The 20,881-nt window shown below is 37.8% G+C and overlaps 1 protein-coding gene across 1 annotated transcript in view; it reads right to left on the reverse strand.

Moving 5' to 3' along the window:
* TRHDE (thyrotropin releasing hormone degrading enzyme) overlaps positions 1–20,881 on the reverse strand; it is a 319,124-nt gene that overhangs the window by 163,557 nt on the left and 134,686 nt on the right. The window contains exons 4-5 of the mRNA XM_048835753.2: positions 12,408–12,562; positions 6,008–6,121 (exon numbers count right to left, since the gene is read on the reverse strand). Coding sequence (XP_048691710.1) covers positions 6,008–6,121; positions 12,408–12,562 — 269 coding nt within the window. The remainder of the gene's footprint in view (positions 1–6,007; positions 6,122–12,407; positions 12,563–20,881) is intronic.

A 20,881-nucleotide genomic window follows, 5' to 3' on the forward strand; every position in this document is an offset into this window, starting at 1 on the left:
AAAGGGAAAATTACATGCCAGTAATTCCTTTTGTCATAGTCCTCTACTCCTATCCCACTAACAGAGATATTCAAGTAGAGACAGCACAATGGCTCCACCTAACACGAAACAAAGAGGTAAAAGAGCTGTCAGTAAAGTCCTATATATAAATGTCCCCATTTGCCTCCTTCTCTTCCAGAAGTGGCAAACCTGCCTCAGAGGGGAGGGGGGTGAAATGTAGGATGAGAGAAGACAGGACTATGTCAAAGTGAATTACCAATGGGTACTTTTCCCATTGTCATTCGTCCCTCTTCTGTCATACTGCTAACAGAGACACCTACATTTACTACCCCCAGCAGGGGTAGGTTGACCTTCTGATGTCACTTGTAGGAGTTTATGACAGAAGAAGCCACCAGGACACAGTCAGATACAGCTGGTACTGCCTTGCTTGCCTCTAATATGAGAGGCTCACCACTCACTGATCATGAAATGGCAATACATTTAGTCTTTAGGAATTTCACATACTGGCCCAGATGGTAGTTATGTTAGTGGCAGTTTTCCTCTTATAACAGTCCTAAAATCACAGAAGTCATTGTTTCAACTTTCTGGACATTCAAGAGATTAAACAAAATTTCAAAATGCAATATCTTGGGGCAGAAAGGGTTAGAGGCAGAAAATGGGAAGAATAATGGGTTAATTAATATGAAACTCAGTGTTTATCTTAGGAATAATACCCAGCAGGAGGCTAAAATTCACCTTAAAAAAGGTATTGGGGCTGATAATGAGGATGCTCAGCTCCCTGACCTGCCTGTTTGACATTAGCATGACCAAGAAATCACCTTGCAGGACAGGAGTTTAAGAGAAGCCCCTCCTGGAGATTAATAGAAAGGCTCTAGGTAGACTCTTCAGCATGAGAGACTGGCCTCTGCAGTGACAGTCATGGGAGGAGGAGATGGAAAGCCAGATCCACTATGAATGTGGAAATGAAAGCTTTCACCACTCTGCTAGATGTCTTGAGTGGTTTAGCACTCAGCAGGAAGGACATAGTGGCTCGAATTTACTACAGCCACTGGGACCAGTGTGGAAGCAGAGAGAGAAGAGGTCTGCTATTGTAGGCTGGCTGACTAGCTGCAGAAGGGGACAGGAACTTTGCTGCCTGATTCCAGAGATCAAAAGGAGAATAGGGTGGAGAGTGACACAGTGAGGCAGGCACACTTCTATACATCTTGCAATCTATAAGGATTATGGGTTCTAAACCATGTGAAAGGCACCACTCCATGGGAAGAAAGGGAAATAGTGTGATGGACTGGAACATTTCTGTGTCCATTTATGTAATTTTAACCGTCAAGATTTGTCAAGGACAGAACAAGAGCAGCTGGTTGTAATGCCTGACACCTCCCTGCAGGGGTAACACAGGACTCATCAACTGTGACTATTTTCCAATCAGAGGTCTACCCCTAGGACAATGATTTTGCTATAGAGAGTGGCCAGGCTGAAGGAAAGTGATTTCCCCAGTTTGGACTCCAAGTGGGCTGGGACTTCCTGACTAACCACCTGATAGGAGTTCTAAAGCTGATCAGTTGGTCACCTGAACAAAAGGGGAAAAAAACCTTATTTAAGGAGAGGATCTGTTCCCGGCTCCCTTTTTCTCAATGGCAGACCATCATCAGACCTCAGGAGGATTGTACAGATGCAGAAGACAGGAGAAGCCTACTCACTTGTCACATGGAGAGGGCATAAGGACTCACAAAAAGGGGTGAGAGTCTCAGGGGAGAGAGCAGAGAGTGTTTTGTTGTTTTCCTAAAGAACTATAATTCTTCTATGCTTTGAGAGTAAAAGTTACTGCAGGTTTAGGAACTCCTGTACAAAGCCTGTTTCTTTACTTTACTTGCCACATAAACTATAAACCAAAGCACTCCATAGCAAGGTGGAACTTGGTAGGGGCAGACCCGGGGAGGGAGAGGGACATGCATAAGTGGCTGGAGAGGCTTAGGATGTGAAAGCACTTGTTTCAGGGGCAAGGGCAATTGGCCTGTAGAGTTCCAAGGAAGCGGGCCAGACAAGAGGTCTGCACACAGAGCTAGAAAGGACATCTGGATTCCACTTAGACCCAGCTGGCTTGGAAGCATGTGGCATCCCCAGGTTGGGTCCAATTACTACAGACTGGTGACCATCAACTAGGGGGACTCAGCCAGGTCTGTAACATGATGGACTGACAAATCCAATCTCAGAGCCTATAAAGACTGGTGACCTAGCTTGCTCCTTAGGCTTCTCCCCATATAGATCTCTGAAAGAAGCAAAGGTCTCTTTGCCCATCTTCTTTCTTTTGCAAGATCTTCTTATCCTTTCCCCCTCTTCAATTCTGCTTCCTTCTTCTTTCCTTTCATCTGTCTTCTCTTTGATCTTGGGTCTAGAAAGACAGGTAGTGGTAGAGTAGGAAAGAGAAGGAGCAGGACAGGACTATGGCTGTGTACCGTCCAGTATAAGGAAGCAAAAGTGAAGGAATGGACTCAGACCTTGTATATAGAACTTGATTGAGAGATTTCTTGCCTCCATGCTTTTTTATAGGTGGAACCTTTATGCTGTGGGTCTGGGAACGACTGATTATATATAACAATGTATTTTTTCTCCTAAAGCTAAGACTTACCTTCCTGCCTTGAAGCCCATCTCATCAGTATGTTTGATACATTGGGATGATGAGATTACGTCTGAATGCAAGAACCATAGCAATGATTTAGTATTACAATAGACATATAAGATTTAAGCTCTGATTTATCCCTTTTTAAATTTTTAATAGAAGGGTGATGAAATATGTCTCAGGCATCATTCCATTTTGAGGTATCTTTGCAAACATATACAGAAGTAGGAGAGACGCTTCTGCTTGAAAAGCTTTATAAGATTTGACAGGAAATATGGCAGCACTAGAAGATTGATTTGGTTCCCTGTTTTTAACCCCTGGGGTGACAAGTTGTATTAGAAAGTGGCTATTCATTGTAAATTTAAAAAGTGTAAGTTATTTCCTATAAAAATTCTTCGTTTTCCCATGTTCACTGAGGGCTAAGCTGTAGACAGTGTTCATGCATACCATTGCTAAGGCTATCTTAACAAAATGTACCAGCCTTAGTCTTTTATTGGTGCCTAGACCAGCCGAAAAAGAGATATGACAGCATATTCTGTAACAAACTGGAAGGCAGTAGTATTTGATACTTCAATCCCCAAGGTTTGAATCCTCACAGGAGGATTACAAGAATAAAATTTTAAGGTTGCAAAAGCAGGTCAATTTTCTACCTTTCCCCATTCTTTGGGAAGAGATTTTATTATATTATTTTTGGCTTTCCTGATACTTTCCTGATGCAAATCACTCTCAAAGCCTTGTGTGATCATATTCAATGGGACCTTGTATGCGTATTTCACAGGTCTGAATTACTGTTGTTGCAGCAGTATGCAGCCTCCTATGTTGTTGCTCTGGCTATTTAAGTAACATCATTATGAGAAATAGAGCTAAAGGTTCTTGGTGTTGCAACTGATTTCATGTAGCCTGTAATGTGTACTTCTTCACTTTTGAATAAATGGAATTGTTTGGGTAGTTTTTCTTTTGCTAATTGCTTCTATTTGTTGCTTAGGTTTTTAGGTCAGAATAATCTTAGTAGCACATGTACTCTGCACTGATAAAAAAAAAATAACCAGAATGCCAAAATCTGATAGCTGTAGCCAACTTTTGCTTGTTAGTCCTACCACCTTTATAAAAAGAATGAAACATCAGATTATTAATTCCCATTGTAGTCTGTAAAAAACACCACAGTATGATGCTATACTGTTTAACTTCTCATGTGTTCTATCTTGCCACCAGTTTTCTAACTATTTAGATGTCAGTATGGTTATTTTGGTATCTAAGGCTAATGATAGCAGAAGCCTCATGAAAAGTTTATGTCAACTCTCCTTTTTCATTTAAAATAACTTGACAGATAGATATTTTCCAGGCACAGCCATTTTGCTGTTATTAATTCTAATTCATGCACTGCATGTTTCTGATTTCCAAGATTTAACTGTCATACTTTGTTCAACCCACATGCCTTTTGGTTCTCCTGTATGTCATTTGCATAACAGTGAACATTACATTCACTCCACAGGAATTCTCAAAAAACATCCTCCATTCAAGATGACTTCTAAAGCAAAGTTATTCTGGATTTGTTAAAGTGATTATGTGGAGCACAAATGACTATGATGATTCAAAGATAAAAACCAGCGTATGAACATTGTAGTCTATGACATTTCCCTCTGCTGAAATCACCAAGAGCTGGCAGATTCCATTGCATTTATAATTAGAATGATTATATTGTAATTCAAGATGTGTTCTTCAAAAAGTTGAAGAGAATGAGTTTTATTACACCCAAAGCTAGGTGAACCCAATAAGCTTACCTATGTGAGGCAGATGTCAGTTCAGATATAGATTTATTTTGCTTTTTTTCATAATTCAATTATAAATCAGAAATGTTACACCAAAACAAATTAAACATGGCACAGAATAAAGAAATCAAACTTCAAACAGAAATGTCCATAAACCCAAAGAGTTCCCATGTACAATTATTTAAGAGTTAGTAGTTTATTTAATTCTTAATTATTACATCTTGGATTTACTTCACAAAAAATGAGTGGACTAAAACTACAGAACTAAATTCAAGAAGTGGCAAAACAATTTCAGAAATTAATGTGCATGAGTTTAATGAAAACATTCAAATTACTAAATCTCAGTTTTAAAATCTTTATCCTACAAGCTGTATATATAAAAAAAATGTCACATGATACCTAATACTATCAGCTCAAAAGAGAGACAAGTTTGCAAAGAATAAAATAATTTATTCTTGAGAGATTACAAAATATACAGACACCCTATACATGCTCACAAAGAAGGTATCGCCTCTTTTATGCTTGTAACTCTCACTAACTTTTATCTTTCCTTACCATTTAAGTAGTCAAGGTATTACACCTTCTGATATTCAAGAATAAAATAAGATATAAGTGGGAATGATTTAGGCACTTGATCTGCAAGAAGAGGGACTCAAAGGGGATGACCCAACTTGTACTTCCTGGCTCTTTCACCAGTGGAGAGCTGCACATGTTTCAGAAGACAGAAGTTGATCCTATAACCACAGCTATATGACTGCATGTGACAAACTATGCCCCACACTTTAATCCTCAGTATATAGATTAATATAGAATGTTAGATGCCCAAAACAACAATACCATAACAGATAATTTAGAGGTTTCAGAGTAGCAGCCGTGTTAGTCTGTATGCACAAAAAGAACAGGAGTACTTGTGGCACCTTAGAGACTAACACATTTATTAGAGCATAAACTTTTGTGGGCTACAGACCACTTCATCATGCATAGAATGCATAGATGGGATGCATAGAATGCATAGAATGCATGCATAGGATGCATAGAATGGAACATATTGTGCGTGTGTATATATATACATATATATATATATATCTTAAAGCTTATGCTCTAATAAATGTGTTAGTCTCTAAGGTGCCACGAGTACTCCTGTTCTTTTTGTAGACAAATTTTTTAAAAAGCATAATATTGCAGTAATATATTCAGTTTCACTGTATGGCTTACCTGAATCTTCCTTCTCTATTTATATTGTTATAACTAAAAATGCAATGTTCTGAGAACCTCAGAAAACACTATAGAGATCTTTCATTAATATACAGTTTTCAGAAATGGTTGGTGTTCAATCACTACTACCCTAGTGTGTAACGTCTTTGAATAGAAAAGTGACAGTTATTTTAACATTTGGTTATGATACACAAGACCTTATTCTTTTTGTAATAAATGGCAGATTACACTCTTGGAATGCTGTCAAATGATTTCACACCCACTGATTTTGCTTTATTGGACATCTGATACTTGCTCGCACCATTTGGTATTCTTCAGCAGACCCTGACTGTAACATAAGCAGGAGTATAACAGGAAAACAACCTTTCAGTGGAGTTTCCAAACTAATGAAATAACATGAACTTACCATATTCCAGCCTGGGTAGAGGTAGTCTGTCCCAACAAATTCAAAATAGTGAGCAAAACCTTCTTTTAGCCATACATCTTCCCACCATACTGGAGTCACAAGGTCACCAAACCACTACAAGGAAAGTTCAATCATACAACATAAAATGTTGTTTATATATGTGTGATTTGTACACAAAACCAGCACTACTAGGTTTATTATTCATAATAATGACAATATGTTATACTTATATCACACCTTCCATCCAAGGATCTCTAAATGTTTTACAAAATACCAATGAACTAAGCTTTACCTGTGAATTAGCTAAGTATCAGATGAGGAACATTAAGTGTCTTGTAGTAGGTTGTACAAGACATCTCTGGGAAATTAGGAACAGAACCCAGATCTCCCAAGTTTTAGCATTTTTTAGCTTTCTGTAAGGATGTCTATTCAGATCAAGTTTGTTCACTGGAATAACATTGGGAGCTCATTTTTACAATGGTGCATGAGTATTTGACTGTGTGATACCCACTGATGTTAATGGGAGTTGAATGAGTAAATCATTGTGCACTACTTTGAAAATATATCTCAATGTCTCTGAAGTATTTTTTTCTGAATGAATAACTAAAGTCTGTATCTGTAAACATTACTGGTAGTTTTCTATGCAATTAGAAAATGAGGTGAAGCTAACATCATAAGAGATAATTTTGAACTTGCATGTGGTCACAAACTATTAAAATAAACAGAGACAGAACAGCAAATGGATATTCTAGAGAAAGAATGACTGATGTGAGATTACAGAATCAGCTACTGATGCTGCAATTAGAATGGCGAGTGTATGAAAAAAAAAGAGTTGGGCAGTGGTCTATTTGTTTCCATAACTATGTGTTTGTTTGGAAACTCTCGGTAGGGAATGAATGAGCTGCCGTACATCTGTGCATCACTATTCATGCAAAAGGAATGGTGGTAGTATAGAGGCAGGTATAAGTGCTGTGACTGGAGATTGTGGGTCCAGTGAACAAGGGAGGCAGTGCAAAGTGCATAGCAAAGAGAGATTAACGTTATCAGATTGGCAGTATTGGGTTTCAGCAGCCAACAGCTAGCACCTGAATGAGTGAAGATAAATGTAATGAAGATCTAGGAAGAGAACTGCAGATGGGGTTGACAAAAGTGATCTTGATGATACTTTTTATGCCAATTGAGAGTGAAATTAAGAGAACAGATCATGGAAACCCACTGATCAATAACTCTTGGTATTATTTAAGTAAATACAGACAATACGCTTAGCTCTCTAAAAGACTAATAAGGCAGTCCATGTCCCAAAGAATATACAGTTAAAAAGATAGATAAAAAAACACACTGGAAATCCATATGCACACATAATATACCCCAAACTGTGGAGAGTTAAGGGAATATATTTTGACCACAAATAACTTATAATGAAAAAGGATGAAATAATATGTGATAGGTTTATATTCATGGATTATGATAAGATTATTCAGAAAATACAAAACAAGTATTAGAAATAGTCAGGGAGATTTTGTTTAAAAAACCCTAGTATTAAAGTTGATAATACTGAAATAACATTTGTTAACATATGTTCTTATAATTTAGAAAGGATTAATAAAATTTTAGAAACACTGGGATGTTGTTGATTAGATTAGATAAAAATATATTTGTCTTACTTAAGGAATTACCTATGATTCCTTTCTAGAAAAGCAGAAACATATATTCTAATATATTCAAAATATTATTATTTTTCCATAGCATCTCATTTCTTACTCATTCTTACTCCTGGGAGTAAGATTTTTCCTGTTTATCAAGTAATAATTGCAATAACATGATTACAGGTACTCAATTTTTTAAATATTATGGATCCCCTATCCTGTTTGAACTTCTTTAATAATATTATATTTGTATGTGATGGTGGGCAACTAATGTAAGTTGGTATCAATATCTCTACTGTTGATTAATTTCCTGTTCATGACCTGTGAACAGTGTGATTCTTTCTCAGACGATGAATTTGTTTGGATCTGGAGAAGATGCTTTTGTGTGGAAACATTATGTATTTTTCCGCTTGTTTTTAAGTATTTATTTAATTATATACAAAATATGTTAAACAGGAAGTTTGAAATGTCAAGAAATTAAAACTTAGGAAATGCCAGAACTGAAGTTACCCATGGAATCTTAATCAGCTTCCCTAATGCATATGTATTATGACAGTTTTGCCAAGCAACAAACAGAAGCCAATGGCAGAGCACAGAAATAGAGTGAATTCTCCTGGATCACAGACCAGTGCCTTGAACACATGGAAATATTTTTTTTTCTAAAACCCTCTGCCTCAATTCACTATCCATCCCCAAAACTAAATGACACCGGGGTCTTTAGGACAGCACACTGTGAGGACACGTAATTAAAGATGTGTATCACACACAAGAGGACTCAACTAAGGTTACTCGGACAATTTTAATTCTAGCATTTCCTAATTTTTGAGTGCATAGTTTTGTAACCTTCACATTCATTTATGAGATTTTTAAAAATGCAATAGCTTAGCTTTTTGAAAACAGAAAACTGAAAAGGGTAACTTCCATCCTGTTTACCCCTGCCACCTTTCAGTGTAGGTTATCAGCAGGATTTTACCCAGAATCTTTAGCTCTGAAGCACAAATCTGGTAACAGCAATGGGCTGTTATCCTCTCTGCAACCCAGTCATTTAGGATGACCAGATAGCAAGTGTGAAAAATTGGGACAGGAGGTGGAGGGTAATAGGTACCTATATAAGAAAAAAACCCCAAAATCGGGACTGTCCCTATAAAATCGAGACATCTGGTCACTCTACAGCCATTAGAGGATGATATAGAGCATACTTTCCCAGTGGCTTACCTAAGAGGTAGAAAAATATTTTGAATGCTGGGGACCAGGATTCCTACTTCTGGGGGTGAGTGTGGTCTAGTAGCTATAAACGGCACAGCCAAGCACACAGATCTGGCATATCCACTCTGTAAGGCAAAGTGAGTAAGTGGATGAGACTTATATCTGCCACGTCAGAGATGTGGCTTCTACTACATCTGCCAGAGGTAAGCTTGTGCTTCCTCTCAGGTATCCTATCTGCAAAAAGGGGGTGAGAACTTACTCAAAATTAAAACTGTGAAGTGCAATGAATTATTAAGAGCACTCAGTTGAAGAACACCTTCATGCATCCCAAAGGGTATTTTGCAGCTTCTCCGTTGGCTCTGTGCCATCTTGAGCTGTGCAGAATGCTCTGTGGGGCCTAAGAATATACTAATATAAGCAGCTCGCCCCTGACATCTAGTGATGCACTGGGGGAAAAGACTTTAGGAGCAGATCGTATTGCATAGACACACCTACTCTGCCTAGGTGTTCAGCAGACAGACATGCTTTGCCAAAGCGATCAGTTTTGGCTGGTTTTGAGTTACAATTCACTTTAGCATTGAATGTAGGGGTTATGAAATGTTATCCTTATTGTATAACTAAGGGCAGCAGAACTATACTTCGCATGCCTTGACTGAGGGGCTCACTCTAAACTGAACCTCACTTGCTAAGGAGGGGGTAAAGATGCCAAATCTCACTGAAGATGAGAGGGGATGGGTATGAGCGTTCCCACCTAATGGTGTGGATGCTGCCTAAAGAGTCCTCGACACCATGTGACCCGCCCCTCTCCAGTTTAAAGGTGAGCTGATCAGATTCAATTCAGAGTCCTTGTTTCTATTCAGTGATCACTAAAGCTCAAATCACTGATGGGCAGTTCTGGTATGGGGACAGTGCTGCAGTGAAAAAAAAAATGAAGAGGCAGCAGCACAGAAGTTCCCTGCTACCCAGTGAAATCACTAAGAGCTCGACAGGGCACGGCAGAGGCAGCATGGAGAGACAAGCAGCAGCAGTGATAACAGCGGCAGAGATGTGTTCTGGCAGAGATAGCTGCAGAGGTGGCAGCAATCAGCCACTTGTGGCAGAGATAACAGCGGCAGCTCAATGTCCCCCCTTTTCAGGGATGAAAGGTGGACTCATGTGAATGCACCTCTGAACTCTCAACCAACTGTGAGTGGGGTGCAGTGGAGGAAAAGAGAGGAGTGGCATGTGAAAGACTTTCACACTGCGAGGTGGGAAACTTAGGCAGGGGACACTGACCAATATAATGTGGAGTGGGTGTTTGCTTCAATTTACATGCTTTTGAATCTGGTAGTGGTGTATTCCCAAATTAATGCTGGATTCCTTTTCCCTTTTTAATAAATGTTTCCTTTGATTATACACTGAATCAATGCTTGTGACTGGGGAAGTATCACCTCTTAAAGTCACTCCAGGGTGGTGTTAGTGTTTTCCCAGATTACGGGGTGGGAACTCAATCCGGTTCTGTTTTGTATTATAAAAAGAATCCCCTAGCTATTGAACTAGATATATATATATTTTCTTACTACATGTTCCATTCGTGTATATATATATATATATGGAAGGTGGAAGTTGCCGTACAAACTGTAAGAGGCTAGATGAGTAACTGAGTATATATATCTCTTCTTACTATATGTTCCATTTGATGAAGTGGGCTGTAGCCCATGAAAGCTCATGCTCTAATAAATTTGTTAGTCTCTAAGGTGCCACAAGTACTCCTGTTCTTAGAACAGAAATAATATTTCCTTTTTTCTGTTTTGTCTATTTATACTGTAAAAACTTTGGGGCAGGAACTCTCTCTTATTGTGTGTTTGTACAATTGTGCCTTTAGGCACCATTATAATAAAACAACAAAGAATGATGTCAGCTGGAGGGAAAGACTTACAAGGAAAGAGTAAAAGAGCTAAATACATATAGAGGCTTGTTCTCATTTACACTAAGGCCATCTTCACTGCACTCTGGCAATGTAAGATGGCCTTAAAGTAAACAAATGCATTTTTCACCACCCCACCCCACCCCCCCCAGCATTAGTTTAAATGAGGATCAGACCAATAAACTTAGCAAATTGTTGATGTGATAATTTACCACAAACATTTTAAGTATGGATCAGCTTGGAAAGAGAGCAAATGATCTAAAGTGGCACAAGGGAAAACTAGAAGTAATTAGAAGAATGTAAGAAAAAGGAAAATTCAAGCTAACTATATGGAAATAACTTACAACACTGAGATTTATTGAATTGTAGACTAGTATCCAAGGGCAGTGATGGAAACTCTATAATTTCAAACATTTAAAACAATAATAGAAAAAGCATTAGAAAACGTACCATAGGGAAGAATCCTATACTAACAGATGGGATAGACTAGATGACCCAATATGTGTTTTCTATTCCTAATTTCTAAGGTTCTATGATTTTTACACTCTATTGTATACTGCTTTATTGTACTATCTAATAAAGAATTTGTAACAAAGTAAAGGATCATACTGAGATTAAATCAGCAACAAACTCCAAGAAACATATAATGTTTTAGTTGAGGACTCAATTTTTACCTACACTTTCAATGTGAAACACAAATATGAACTAAACATTATAATTTCCAGGTTTACATATCAGAATACGCAATACAAAGTTAGTATTTAAATGTTATTTTTTATTTTGAAAAAGTACTAAGAATGTACATTGCTTTTTAAAAGATCCTGTGTAAAGTCACAGATGTAAGCCACGCTGATTACACAGTAGGATTTTATTCATTTTAACCCAGAGGCTATTATTATGCCTGTTACCAGTGCAAAAAAGGGTTTCCTGTCCCTGTAGCACAGTTCTTTAATAACATTTGCATGCAACTCAATATTACTGAACACTCGTAATGTGCTTAGTTTGAGATAAGAAGATGGAAAACAGAAATGTGAAATAAATTGTAATATGGGTCTATTGCAAAGTTTCCTAATTTATATGAGAGTTTCAATACACACAGAGACAAAATATCCATAATTTGTGAAAGAGGGTCAGTGGCAGAATAAAAAAAATACTGCTTCTTAAGTATGTGTGTGTTGGGAGAAGGTGACGATCAAATTGATTTCAGCCAAAGCAAATTTTGACATGAACATCAACTCAACCTAAATCTGCTACAGTGCTGTAATAAATCATTTTATATGGCTATCAATGTACTTACCATATATATACACACAGCACCATCATAATAATCAGAGGAAAGGGACAAGTTTGAGACAATATTGATTGAACACAGAATGCAGAAAGGCTAGTGGGTGGCAGCATTCACAACCTAAACTCAACATTAGAAAGTTTATTCATTCCCACTCATTTGCTCTTTTGCATTGTATCTGATTTTTCTGGATTTCTGCATTTTTGTGACATATCTTAGAGCTCTCCAAGTTATTTTCAATACAGCTATAACAAATATGTGCAATTATTTGTGTAAGAATATCAGTTTGAAACAGAATACATTTGATCTCTCAGGCTTGTACCAAGTTCTCATAACTGATTGCATGTCTCATACCTGGTGGCATAGTTCATGTACAATAACCATGGTGACATCCAGTAAGTAGGATATAGAAGAAATGCTTGGATCCAGCAGTATTCTTTGCTCCACAAAAACACTTAGTCCCCAGTTCTCCATAGCAGCATATGGATGCTTAGGCACAGCTAATAGATCTAGAAACAGAACAAAATGTGTTTTAACATGCTTGTGGAAGCTATTATGCTCTAAAGTTATTGTAAGTAAAAGTTATAAACCATTAGGTTTTTCTTAATAACATCTATGTAAAAAGTAAGCTGTTCATTTGAGTTCTCCCCTTACAATGTTATCTATAAAAATCATTTTAATAAGAATAGTTTCTTTGGTTCTTACTTCATTATTTGTTCTCTCATATCTTATGATTTCCATCTTGTAACACAGTCAAATACTGGATTTTTAATGGGAGTAGATTTTGTATATATTATTTACCTTTTAAAATATCCACTCTATTGCTTATTTATTTATATTAATTTATTTAATGCCATTCATGCCCCAGGTCCATTACACAAAACAATAACACAGACCGCCACCAAACACAACATGAATTTTATTCCTTGTTGACACTGACTTAGTCGGGGACATCTTGTATATCAAAGATGCTTGTCAGTAAAGGCAATGGATAACATCCACGGAAGTTCTGAAGTAATACTTCACAATGACTACCTTCAAGATGACAGGTGACCATTCAAATTAAATTCTTAAAATAGCAGGTACTGTACACTGAAGCCCTATTCTGTGTGTAGTATTACTGGCAGACACGCTCTGGGGGAAGAAAGAATTCTGACAATTCTCAAACGTATCTTTCCCTTTTTCTCTTTCTAGGACTCCTGAAACCACTGGAGCAATTCCATAATGACACAAAGACTGACAAAACATAAAGATGAGAATGGGGCCAGCCTTTAAGCACACAGCAGAAAGAGGGCAGGGGACTTCTCCCAATAGTATCTGGGCTCAACAAGTGGGCAGAGGAGAATGCAAGGTCCACTCAAACTTGACAGAAATTTTACTGTAAAAAGGTGAAAAGTATGTAACTTGCCTTACGGATGGGAGTAAACCTGGGTTTACTGGAGGATGACTTATTTGGCTTCTCTACCCAGATGAATAAAAGTACCATATGGCTAACAACAATTCTATCAATTCTAAGATATACATTTCCCAAGGTTGCTTATTTCAGGTTTAGGAAGGATACAGGAATATGTGGTACAATAGGCCAAGAAAATGGGCCACCAGTGGGAGTCTCACTGCAGAAATCGAAGAAACACTGTATGAATTTAGAACTTTCACATATGCCAGTCTCAAGTAGCTCCACAGGTGATCGTCAAGTAAAGCCCAGGCTTGCCTCCATTGAAGTCAAAATAGTCACTGACCACAGCAGGAGCAGGAGAAGACTCCAGTAGCTACTTCAATATTCAAAATAACTAGAAGTATCCCAATTGCAGAGTCAGGATGTGATGCTGTATGATTAAAGATGACCATTTATAGCATTGATATTACCACTGTTCTATAATTGCAACAAATCTTGCACAAAGTATGTCATGTAAGGTATCAATGGAAAAATTACAATTTTCTAAGTATGATTATCTTGTTTATATGCATATGTCATCTTCGTATTTGAAGTTATGAATATTGGTGATGTACTTGCATCTAAAACATGTTTGTTCCTGGCTGATACACCCCAGATAGAATTTACATTAGGGCTAGACAGCTGTGTTGATGGCACATCAAGGACACTCCATTCTCATAATGGGACATTGAAGCAACTCATCCTATCCAGATACCTCTTCCTGAGGATGTCTCAAACAGCAGGGAGCCAGTGGCCACTCCCTGCAATTCAGCAAACCTTGTTGGGCCAGTAACTTCCCAGGCAACTGGGCTGTGGGATTTCTTTGGGACAGTATATTTCCAGGCACATGATAGAGGATATAGAAGACACCTGAGACATCTCTATTTTGCCTCTTTCTTGCTCTAATTCTCTGGACTATGGATTTACAGCTAAAAGGAGCATCTTCAACTATGAACTGAGGACCTTCCAATTTTTTGGAAGTTAGCAGAGAGACTTTTGCAAACCAGCAGTCTATTCCATCACAGCACCAAACCTGATAAAGGACTTCACAACCATTTATATGTATATGACCTATTAATCATTTATAACTCTCTTTTCTTTTATTAATAAATCTTTACTTAGTTTACTAAGGATTGGCTGACAGTGTGATATTTGGGTAAAATCTGAAATACATACTGATCCTTTGGGATCAGTAAGAACCTGGTGAAATGGGTTCTATATTACTATATTAGATTAGGTCATTTTACTGTATTAGATTGGGTCATCTGGATGGGAGTCAAGGACTGGAATGCCTAAAGAGGACTGTGTTTGGCTTCTGGTTAACCAGTGTGTCACTGCAGAAGCTCTTTTGTTACGGGTTTGGTGACTTTAATTATAGAGTAAACCACCAGTTTTGGGGATGGTCTACCCAGTCTGCCCCGAGTGTGGCATTCTCAGTGTCTATCCCAGGCACCAGGTCACACAGAAACTTCACCGGTACGTAGAAGTAGCTATTGTAATGACACAATTAAACAAACAAAAAAGTGTGACTCAATAGTCCTAGACCTCGCTACTATAGTAACTTCAAAATAACATTTTTTTAAACATTTTGAAGTATACAGATTGTTTGGAATCACTGCAGTTAGTTATAATTGACATGTGAAATACAGGTACAAACAATTGAGCCAAAACAGAGAAACCAAAAGTTCCTGGGTGAGATCTCAGTGAGAGTGGTGAGATCCAGGCCTCACTGAAGTCCACGGCAAAACTAACATTGACTTCCAGACCCCCCAGTCTATTGGAGAACTAACTGCTTTGCTAGCAGCAGGTAGATTGTTGATGACAGGACAGCAAAGCATTTATGAAGCCTCAAACTACTCGCACATTAAAAGTTAAGCATGTGCGTAAGTGCTTTATGGAACTGATAAAGTGATAACAGAACAGTAGAGTGCTTGGGGGCCACGCTGGTTTCCAGAAAATATTGCTATGTTAATGCTCTTGGTTGCCTCTGTGTCCTCCCCCCCACCCTAATATGGGTAATTTCAGGAGTCTTTCAAAGCCCATAGACATGGTATTAAAACACTTAACATATCATAGGGTACACCTCAGTGCTTGGAAATATTCACATTTTTCCTAACTGAGAGGGATTGGATCCAATGCACACTGAAGTCCCATTGCTTTTGATGAGCTCTGAATCAGGCCCTGAATATTTCTGTTATATAACTAGACTATTCTGTCAAAAAATCTGAGTGCCAATGGATAAGTGATATTTTGCAATGGGAGATCTTGATTCTGTAGATTTTGTTATTGCTACTCAGATTGACATTGTCTTTGAATAAAACTTCCAGTATATGCTTGATCTTGTGACATAAGAAATCCATATCCATAACTGGGAATTCAGTAAATTAAACTTTTGGTTCAGGAGCCACAGTGTTTCAGGTTCAAGTCCCAACAAAAGAATCTGGTTTTACTTCTTATTACACCAATAGGAAATTAGGGATGGTATATTGTGTTGCTGAAGCTGCCATCCATTAAGATTCCTTCTGTATTTTTTTAAGGAACAGGGTGAGACACAGTTCTATCTTGACTTAACACAATAGCAAAAAAAGGCGATGATGCCCATGTTTTGATAGAAATACCTTTCACACGTTGTACTGCTTAGACTGTTCTGTACTAACCAGAAAATGTGAGCTGCTGGATATAGAATAGCTACTGTGTATGGTGCATCCTGTTATTCTACTACCTATTTAATTAAATTATTTGTAAAGCACTTGTGAATGTTTGATTATGTGGAAATCGCTGTAGAAATAGAAGTGCTTGTTATTACTGACAAAGAATAATATCCTCATACAACATAAAACTGTTACTTGAGATTTCCTGATACAGCAGTGCAGAGAATCCTATGCTCTACTGACATAATAGAGGGCTTCCACCTCTTAACCTTCATAAAGACTAAATTCATGACTTAGAATAAAAACTATACAGTCAAAATAAAGTCACCAGAAATGAAATAAAGGAGAAAAGGTGCAAGATCTTGACACTATAATGTACTGCGCTGTCGAATGGTAAAAATACAATTATTCAATAGCAAGGAAAGCATTTAGATGTGTTTGATTGACATTCAGCTCTCTGAGAGTCTGATGGAAAGCATTCTAACAATAAAAATTGCATGTAACATCACAGAATCTTATTTCCAAATATTTAATTGTCTTCATAATTATGTGAGTTCAACATTAGTATATAATTGCCTGATCTTATTAGTGATTATAGTCATGATACAAAATAGAAACTGTCAATTTAACATTGAACCATTTAAGCTGGTCTTAAAGATCCTCTACCCTAAAAGTTGCATTCTTATCCTTACCTATGATACTTACACTCACACTCCTCTGATTTCAATTTAATCTGGACAAATAATGGTGCTTTTTCATTTTTCTCATTTATTTATGCCAGATCCCTTGACACCCACAACTGAGAAAGCATGAGGTCCTCGTTCCTGCACAACTGAAGTCAGTGGGAGCAGGATCAGACTCTAGGTGTGCTTAACTGGAAAGCAAGATTCCTGCCCCTCAACAGGAATGCCCTGCATCTGGGCCTTTTCTCCCATTCTTCTGTCAGTCTCCTGCATTCTTCCACTAACCCATTGGCTTCTCCTTTCCCTGCATCGAGACATTCCTTATCCAATGAGAAAGTTGTCAGAGATACTTGTATACATTTTTATTATTGTTATATATCTCTCTCTGTGGGTTTGGTGGTTATTGTATTGCTGACTGGAAAGTAGCTAAGGGTTAAATCCTGTAGGAACTCAAAACAAGGGCTGTAGACAGAGTCCAACTGCCTGGAGCTCTGATGGACAATACCAGAAATCCACTTCTGACGATGACCTCTATCCCATCTGGAGAAACACATAAACCAGTTTGACTAGGTTCAGGAGGCCTGCTCAAAACCTCAGGAAAGCTTCAGGTGGGAACTTTCATACAAAGGACCTTTGAAGGGATAAAAGACAGCTGGTGTCCTGAGACAGACAAACACTGACTGGTGGGCCTACCAGTCTGGGAAGGGTGAAACAAGAGTAAGAGAAAACAAAATCTATATTTATCCAAGATGCAATGCTATCTTTCTCTGGGATGCAAATTTACTTCAAGCCTCTGGTGTCAGTTTGGCAGCTCTGGGACACAGCTACTTGTGCATGTCAAACAGGAAGTAAAACCTTAACCCCAAAACCAGTTATTCATACTCTTTCCGCAACCTTTTTGGAAATCTTGGAACAGTTGGGTGTGAAAGGTAAAACTGCTCTCACACAGCTTTAACTTCTGTGACCAGCATATATGAGCAAATCACCCTAGATCTCACTGACTTTTGTAACAGCACTGATATCATTCTTCACCAGTGTATCCCATGTCTTAGTCATAAATTGGTCTTTTTTCCACAACACCAGGTACATAGCACATGTATTTATTATCCACATGTTTTCCTGGAAATTCATAACTTTTGCTAGAAAAATCCCACTCTCCAAAACTGTTTTGAGTTAATCTGCATTCTTCTGGTAATATTCTGTTTTCAAAGCTTCTTGTAATGTTGTATATAAAGGTTGTTGTCAAAAAATATTGTTTATAGCAAGGATTTATTCTGTTGAGACATTCTGCTACCCAGTTCTCATTAATCTGAACCATTCCCTTGTACTGCTAATTGGTGGAGGATGCTTCTCTATAGCAGAATACCTTTTAATGAGCCACATACACTTTAAGGGACACCATCAACTAGAAAAAGTCACAGTTCTGGCTGAAAATGTTGTGTCCACTGTAAGTTAAAAGTAATACTTAAGAAGTTAGTAAAAATTAATTTCTCTCTATTTTTTCAGTTTGTTTACTTCTAACAAAAATCTATGAGCAGGTAATTTCACTTTTTATTTTATAGAATCATAGGACTGGGAGGGACCTTGAGAGGTCTTCTAGTCCAGTCCCCTGCACTCAAGGAAGGACTAAGTATTATCTAGACCATCCTTGACAGGTGTGTGACATTCTGTACCTTGGGGGAGCACCCCCCACACACCCATATTCCTCATCTGTATATAACTGTGGTATTACATATAAAGCATGCCTTGTAAGGTATCAGAGGAAAGGTTATGTATGATCTGCTGAAAGTCATTTCACTATCAATATATGCATATCATTAATGCATGTGAAGTTATGAGAATCGTGTTGTATGGTTGTCACTAAAATATGCTGTAAATTGGGGAACCAGCCAGATATTAGCTCCCCAGCGGCAACAGCAAGGAAAGCAACCAATGCCCAGGCGGGGTGTGAAAAAAACCATCAACAGCCATTGTCCAGCAAGGGAGCTACAATTCAATGACTCACATGCATGAGGCCACATCAGGAGGATTGCTCAACCTTGCCTGGAGACTCAGCAATGCACCCAGACATATCTGGACTTGTGTTTTACAAGCCCATGGACTGAGGGTATAAAACCGAACACAGGAGGCCCATGCTGGGCCTTTCTCCTTCACCCACCTACACTGCAAGCAACAAGGACACTCTGAAGACTCGAACTGAGGGGACTGGCCCAGATTTCAAGGGTGAAATCTATGTACTATGAACTGCAATATCCAGTGGGGTGAGAAAAACTGCTTAGTCTAGTTGTTACCCAGTCTAATAGAGTTGAGAGGTTAGACTGCGTGCTTATATTTTATTTCTGTTGGTAACTAACTCTGACTTTTTGCCTATTACTTAAAATCTATCTTTTCTAGTCAATAAAGTTGTTTAACTGTTTATCTTTACCAGTGGGTTTGCCTGAAGTGTTTGGTAATCTGCTCAGGTTTGCAAAGGCTAATGTATGTCCACTTTCCAGAGATGAAGTGGTGAACCAATTAATAATTCTGCACCGCCCATCTTGAGCAGTGCAAGACGGTATATTCCTGAGATACAGTGCTGGGAGCTGGGGGGATTTGGCTCTGGTGCCTTTCTCTGTGTGATTCCTAAGTGGCTCTAGGAGCATTCATGCAGTATAGCTGGGTGTGGTGGGGCTCCACATGCGGTTGTGCTGAGTGATCACAGAGCCTGCAGGGGCTCGCTGCTTGTCACTAGCAAGGCATTGTGAGAGACAGCCCAGGCTGGAGAGAGTTCAGGGGGCACAGAGGTCCCACAGTCCCAGGCTCCACCTTGGTGGGATCCTGTCACAAGATGTTTGTCTAACATATATAAAATCAGTCACCCCCTTTCTTCTAAACCAGAGCCTAATTGAAAGCCCTCTAAAGTCAATGGAAGGACTCCAACTGACTTTAACACATGATGGATAAAAATCAATTAAAAAAAATAAAAATCACATTCCTTTTATTTAAAATGTTTTATTATGTAAATTATAATCTATTTTTCTTTTTAAAAATAAACTTGTTTAAAATAAAATCAAAATTAATAAAAATACATTAAAACCTAAACTTATTATAATCTCTCCAAATATTTAAATAAAAAATAAATATGCTGAATCTATTAGCCATTTTCAAAAACTGTGAGTTAAAGGCTGCTTTTCTATATAAAGACAGAATCATGGGGGAGGGGAATCTAACTTTTGAGGACAAGTTTTATAAATATGGCAAAATAGGTCATATACTATATTAAGAGCTTATTTAAGAAAAATAAATTTTATATGCTGTTATATGTTTAATTTAATTCCAGTTACCATCTTAATGCAGCTTGACACAAATCATGAGGAAAAAGTTAATTGTCTAGTAAAGAAGCAATATATCATTCACCATTTTCTAACATATTAAAAATGTACAATTAATTAATAAGAATCTGAAAATATTAAGTTATATGGTTGCTTAAATAAATGTATATAGTTATAGTGTTGTACTCTCTTGCGTAGTGAGAAGATGTACCAAATCTAGTGTAAAGGTTCTATTTAGTTATAAATCAACATGTTTTAATGGGATTTAATGAGAATGCATCTTTCTTTAGAAAGTAACAAGTAAAATGGAAAAGTTGATTAAAATTGATTATTTAAATCGAGGCTTTTCACTTGGTGATTTAAATCGCCTTGATTTAAAATCAATCCATCTGCTTCAATGCTGCAGCAGAAAAGCACTTCTAATTTGTTTTTTAAATGATTTTAAAAGAATAGGACAAACTGGCCTGCATTGTCAGAATTGACTAGTGAGTTTGGGTGTCCAACTTGAGACGCCCTTCAAACAGGCCTGATTTTCCAAAACTACTGAATCCCTGCCTTCTGAAAGCCTGGGCCCTTTAAGCTGTCTCAAATTGGACACCTAATAACTGAGGTACCCAAAATTATTAGTAACTTTTGAAAATTTAGGCTGCTATTTTAAGGGACTTCTGATGTCTTTACTTGAAATACTGTACACATTCAAATTCACACCAGAGGGTAATCATATTATTTGGTGGCTCTTTGAGTAACA

Source organism: Caretta caretta, chromosome 1, assembly GCF_965140235.1.
Source record: "Caretta caretta isolate rCarCar2 chromosome 1, rCarCar1.hap1, whole genome shotgun sequence".
In the NCBI taxonomy this organism is placed as follows: domain Eukaryota; kingdom Metazoa; phylum Chordata; order Testudines; family Cheloniidae; genus Caretta; species Caretta caretta.